Here is a 6,252-nt window from a genome sequence, read left to right on the forward strand (position 1 = left end):
CAGACGTCTTCAGGGAAGTCTGAGTCCATTGGATAAGCTGAGAAAACAAGGGGGTAAATATTTATGCAACACCTACTTTTCAGTTTTTTTGTTGTAAATGTTAAAATAATTTGTTTCCCCTTCATGATTGTGTCTCACATTTTGTTGATTCTTAGAAAATATTTTAAGAAGAAGAAAATATATACGTTTTTTAGCTTTAGGTTCGAAGCCTGAAATGTGACAAAATGGGGGGGCAACACTTTCACTTGGCACTGTATAAATAATAACCTAACTTCTTTGACTGTACGTCGCTGATTACATTCAGAACAGTACAAAAAGTAAGAATTCAATTTCCGTCACGCATTCTCGAGGACAAAGCACTGCTCCCTGAATGTTAACCCACACAGCACTACTACTGTATTCAAACAATAGGGCTACAATCAGGATGGGGGCAGGTTGTTGATTTTTTCTGGTGACCAAGCCGACTTTCTCTTCACAATTCCAGGCCAGCCAGCACAGGGAAAGAAGATGGAGGGGCGAGACCAGACTCGGTGTAAACAGTACAATAATCTCGTTTGGCCATGACAACCGCAGACGCTACACTAGCTAGACATCTTTCGAATTCTGCAGGTTCCCTCATGTCACCCCCTGGTGACCTCCGAGGAAATCATTCAGAGCAATCATCCAGAACGGGAAGGGTCAACAGGTGAGCTACTTAGACTCGCATAGACAATAACTCCCTGTCTTCAACAATTACCACCCATGAATTAGGGCCCAACTTAGCTTTCAACAAGAGCGAAACGGTGATCTTGAAGAGAGCCAAGCACCTGTTTAAGGCCACAAAGTGCCATTGAAGTATCTGGGGGCAATCACAACCAATAAGAGATAAGCACTCCTAAAGGATGTGTAAGGAATTTGGAACTTTGTTATTCTCTGCCGCCATCTCCTTGGCTAAAGTCATGAATGCAGCCTCAGTCAACTATTTTATAATGCCTGTGCAATTACGTGCAGTTCTTAGATGCACTCGTAATGTCTTCTTTTTTCATCTTTTTGGGGCTTGGGGTGGCGTGTGGACTCCACTACAAGCAGGCCTTCTCTTACCTTCAACATTTCTATGCTACACTGATAGATCAAAATAATCTGTGAGACGAGCATGACGTCTCTCTCCAGTACAGTACTCCCAAGGGCCCCATTTCTCAAACCTAATGTGTTCTGCCACGAACAGCTCTGATAAAAGTAAGATAAAAGAATATAGGCGCAGTTGAAACTAAGGCATAACGGCAAAAATGCCACTCCGGTTTTCCTACCGCATTTCGTTGAAGTTAATTTTGGCCGTCATTTTTGTCAAGAATGATAGTTTCAAAACTAGGTGCGAGCAGACTTCTTTTATTAAAAGGTCATAAAACACCTCAAACAATAAGGATACGGATGTATTTAATTTTATCTATGTGATCAAGTGCTCATCATTTGTCTTGCATCCTGTTTTATTGACGTCAATCTTCAACATCTTTGAAATCTAGAAACATTCATCTTTATAATACACAAAGCGTGTTACTGATTATTTGTCAATTTTTTCATGATTTGTGCAGACTATACGTTTGAAAATATATCGAGGAAATGGTAAAAGGCAAAGGTCACACCCAAATCTATGTTCTGACGCATCTCATAGGCTGAAAACAGAAAAAAATTCTTATGACATTTCTAGAAATGTGCTATAACGCTCCTGCTACTAGTGGTAGAAATTCAGTATTGCACCCTTGTCCTCAAGGCGTTAGAATAGTGAATTTTATCCCTGAGCCAGATGAAAAGAGCCACACCTGGCTCGCGGGCCAACATTGCTGACCCCTGAATCACAGACCACACATGCTGTAACCTAAAGTCCAGGTGGCCCCTTGTACCTGCACTGCTTTGAACATCATTGGATAAGTTGGGAGAACCTTAAGAGCGTGCAACCCAATCTGCCTTTTAAAACCACCCCTCTTAAAACGAGACAACAAAAACGCGAACTGTGGCGTGGGGGGAAAGGGGGCAAAGCAGCCCGTCACAACAACAGTCGTCTTTGGGCCTATATTTAACAGTGGTGGGAACTTTGCAAACATTCAGGAACACTTTCAATGCGCACTGAAGGTCAACTGGGACTCAACTTCCTCCTTAGTCTACAAAGCGGCTGATTGAGTTCGGTCCCTCTCTACCCCTTTCCTTAGACGCAACAGCAAAACCGTGAGATAAGCATTGTTAGGTCTCAAACAATGGCCCACTTCAAAATCTGTAAACCTTTTCAATTTGGCAAACCCAGTCCACTTTTCTATTGTTAAGCACAAGAATATAAAACTTTCCCCAAACATCGTCTGCTGGAATAGAAAAAAAAAAGTGTTGTTAAGGGTAAAGCTTTTATTCCAGAATTAAAGTTTCAAATTTTTTGGAACTCTTCTCCCAAAGTATCCATAAAGATTAAAGACATTTAAGGTAATTGAACTTTGTCAACTTCAAAGTTTTAACTCAGAGCTAAAAGCTTTAAAGAGGTTGAGCTGTCTAAGACTGAAGCTTCAAAGCTGCTTAAACCCCAAGTTAAACTTTAGCCCGGCTTTAATTCTTGTCAAGTCTCATTTATTTGTTTTGCCCTTAGTCACAGTGTCAAGACCAGACCGGAAACAGGACCCAATTGCATGACGTTTACCACAAGTTTATTTGAGAGAAAGAGGAAGTGCTGCGCCCACGATCCGGTGTTTGCTGGACGCGGGAAGCAAGTCGCTCTCAGATTCAGACTGTGATCTGAACACGGAAGTGGATCTTCTGTAGCGAGCAATGGCGGTGTCAGGGCCGGAAAAAAAATTTCGCTAGCCGGCACTGGGAGAGCAAGGCGTGGTCGGGGTCGGAAACGAGTCATAAGCCAGAACGAGAGAGTAGATGTAGTTGGGAACAGAAAGGGGTCGTAAGCCGGGACGGGGAAGCAGACGTGGTCAGGATCAAAAACAGGTCGTAGTCGAAGACAAATGGGAGGAAAAACGGTAAAGGTGGGAGTCTAGTATACACTGAGGTTCGCAGATCGACTGACAACAGGGGACTGACAGCACTGGGTTTAGGGAGCCAATCAGAGCCCGAGGCGGTTGGCACCAAAAGAACGGGCACAGGTGAAGCGCATCGGTGATCATGACACCGTCCCAAAGGGCTTCACAGGTCAAGAATATGATATTCACAATACCCCTTGATCTCAAACCTACACTCTAAATTCAAGACTTTAAACTTAACATACTGAAAAGCTTACACATGAGGTTAAAACAGTTTTACATCTTGGTGTTCTAAGAGTTGAAGCTTTAAATAAATGTTCACTCTCGAGTTAAGACTGTAAAGCTCATATTTTAACCCAGGTTTAAGCTTTAACTCTGACAGCACTAAAACAATCATCTTTAAAATTAGATTAAAATTCCTTATAGTCTTTTCCAGAATAGTACAAATATCCATGACTTTTTGGTTGTGATTGCAGCTATAAGCTTGATTCTTTCTTAGAGTTCAGAGCAGTTGGAGTCAAACGCCCGCCAGTGGTAAGTCCTACTGTATCTTACTCACGTCTACTTCATGGTATGAGGTGTAAGTGAATCATATATCATTGCGTACCCACCACCCTCCAAAGATGGAGGCGTAACGCTCTTTATTGGAGGGAAAATCCAGGATGATAGCTTTTGTCGCCATTGAAAATCAACAGCAGTGCACCGGGTTATTTCTGTTCCTTTTTTTTTTATCTTTTTTTTACTTTCTCTGTTGGATATATGTTCACCTAATAGTGTCTGGAACTCATTAACCTAGGACTAAGACCAAATTTCAACGTTTTTGACAACTCTTCAACTTTGGCCATTCTCCAAAATTTACCTTATAAATATTTTTGCCTATTTATCTTAACATTATGTTGATCTTTTTTTATAGTAAGTTTATTAGATGTTTATTATAGAGTGCCACAGCTAAAATGTTGACTACATTGTTATCAGTGACAATAAAGACAATTTTATTTCCAACAATTTTAATTCTAAAGCTGGAGGAAAATAATAATTGTCATTGAAAAGTCCCTGATGCACAAAACAGCCATCTTGTTTTTTTCTCAACTAATTAATTTGAAAAGCTCTTTTTTTAAGCAATCACATGATATTGACGCTGACAAAACGATGATGGCTGGACATTGGTGGGGACACGTCCCCCTCCGTATATACTAGAACTAGTCTTTGACTATTTCTCTAAGTCTGATCAAGATTATACATGATTTGCCTTGGGGTTCATAACCCAAAAATAATGATGCCGTACCCTTTTTACTTGGAAAAAACATGCATACCACGCAATGCAAAAGCAAAATATATCTGTCAGTGAGAATCAAAGCCTACCTTGGGTGTGTTTTGGTCAGCCAGGGCCAAAGCCAGCTTCCTCAATTCAGAGACTTTCTTCTGACAAGCGTGACAAAAGCCTCCCTTCTCCTCTGTCTCAGGCACCGAAACTGAGCCGGCACCCTCTGGGGCAGGCCGGCTGCTGCAGCGTGCATCCTCCACGGACAGCAGCCTCTTCCTGGGGGTGGCCGGAGACTCCCCGGTCGGACATCCCTCCAGCTGTACACCAAGGAGAAACTGTGAGTTTTCACTGCAGTCATAAATGATGACTCTTGTGCATATACCAGAATAAAAAATGTGGGGTTTTTTTTCCTTTAGAAAAATTCTACACTTACACTTGGATGCCCTCCTCTGCAATAGGCAAACCTGTTGATTCCAAATGTGAACATTGTACACTGTTAAGCACTTCTTCAATCAAAGGTTTTGAGGTGTGAACTGGTCATTTCCTCTTTCATGGGGGCACATATATATCGAGTCATGTTCGTTTGCTTTGCATTTCTCAGACTAATTAAGATTTCTTTCATGTGTTTGACAGACAATAAAACGGAGAACTGATATACCACACTTCTTCATCCAATTGGAAAATGGTCTGCATTTGTATATCAGTTTTCAAGTCACTGAAGATCTCCCAAAGCGCTTTACAATGTGCTTCACACCAAGCATAAGGGATGAGTTTGTCGGTTTGTGTAGTAGCCGACACGGAAATCGCAAAATCCAGTTGTTTTGATGTGGTTTTGCATCTTAAAAAGAGAACTTTGAAATTGTACTAGACCGATGGCTTTGCACAGCGTTTAAATGCTTAATGACCAGCGGTGAACACTAGATCATCTTTAAGAGTAAATATTGCTTGCTGATTTCATTGGGAGCAGCTTTTTCCGATTCCTTTGAAGAACAAGTCAAGTAAAGTCATGTTTATTTGTATAACCCTTAATCACAAAGAGTCTCAAAGGACTGCACAGCCCACAGATTATTGCAAACCACAGACTATTATGACACCATCCCCTGATCTAAAACCTACATGAGGGTAAATAATACACCAATATTGTCAACATAAAATTTATGTTATTCATATGCTATAGAATAGAAGTGTGTTTTAAGCTTGGATAAAAACATTTCCACTGAAGTTGCAGATTGAATCTCAGGGGGAAAAGCATTCCACAGCACCGGGGCCCGAATAGAGCACGCTCTCAAACCTGTGGATCTCTTCTTGGCTCTTGGGATCACTAGTAGACGAGCATTTTCTGTTTTTTTCTATTTTTGCGGAGCTGTTAAATATGAATTTGGATTATTGTTACTGTTTACTATAGTTCCAGGTTTACTGTTAGATGTGTTAAGTGTTGCTTATTGTATTTGATTGAAGAATACGATTATTGTTGTTTTATTGTTACAATATTGTAACTGTTCATTTTTAACAGATTTACTTTTGAATGTATAAAATGTTGGTTGTTATATTTTACTGGAACTTCAAATTTACGTTACTGCACAAAAACATTTCAGATGATTTTAACACAGATGAAGAGTACAGATTGTTGAAATGTTCACCTTGTATTGTGCTGTACTAATTTTGATTTAGACTGATTTGTATACAAAACCATTTTGTGTTTAAGGTTTACAGCTGAGAACTAGTTGCTAAAAGTACATGATATTATTTATTTTGGGCGCAATATTTTTCACTAAATATTTTAAGAAATGGAAATTAACAAAATTGTATATAGTGCTGTTCTTGTACAGTACATTGTCACTTAATAAGCCTCGAAATCCTGTCGTTCAGCAACCAGTTTTACATAATAGGCAGATGCTGCAGCTGATGAATCTGTTGTTCACATAAACAAGGGAACACGTCCATCACAATTGAAATGTTAACGGTCCAAAATGAAAAGGTCCAGCCTCCACTATGGGGTTA

The 6,252-nt window shown here is 40.2% G+C and overlaps 1 protein-coding gene across 1 annotated transcript in view; it reads right to left on the reverse strand.

Annotated features, from left to right (window-relative positions):
- kif26ab (kinesin family member 26Ab) overlaps positions 1 to 4,738 on the reverse strand; it is a 129,045-nt gene extending 124,307 nt beyond the window's left edge. The window contains exons 1-2 of the mRNA XM_088354967.1: positions 4,685 to 4,738; positions 4,350 to 4,568 (exon numbers count right to left, since the gene is read on the reverse strand). Coding sequence (XP_088211093.1) covers positions 4,350 to 4,568; positions 4,685 to 4,738 — 273 coding nt within the window. The remainder of the gene's footprint in view (positions 1 to 4,349; positions 4,569 to 4,684) is intronic.
- Between the last annotated feature and the right edge of the window lie 1,514 nt (positions 4,739 to 6,252).

This window comes from Urocampus carinirostris, chromosome 15, assembly GCF_059441175.1.
Source record: "Urocampus carinirostris isolate Australia breed hairy pipefish chromosome 15, RoL_Ucar_1.0, whole genome shotgun sequence".
Classification (NCBI taxonomy): Eukaryota; Metazoa; Chordata; class Actinopteri; order Syngnathiformes; family Syngnathidae; genus Urocampus; species Urocampus carinirostris.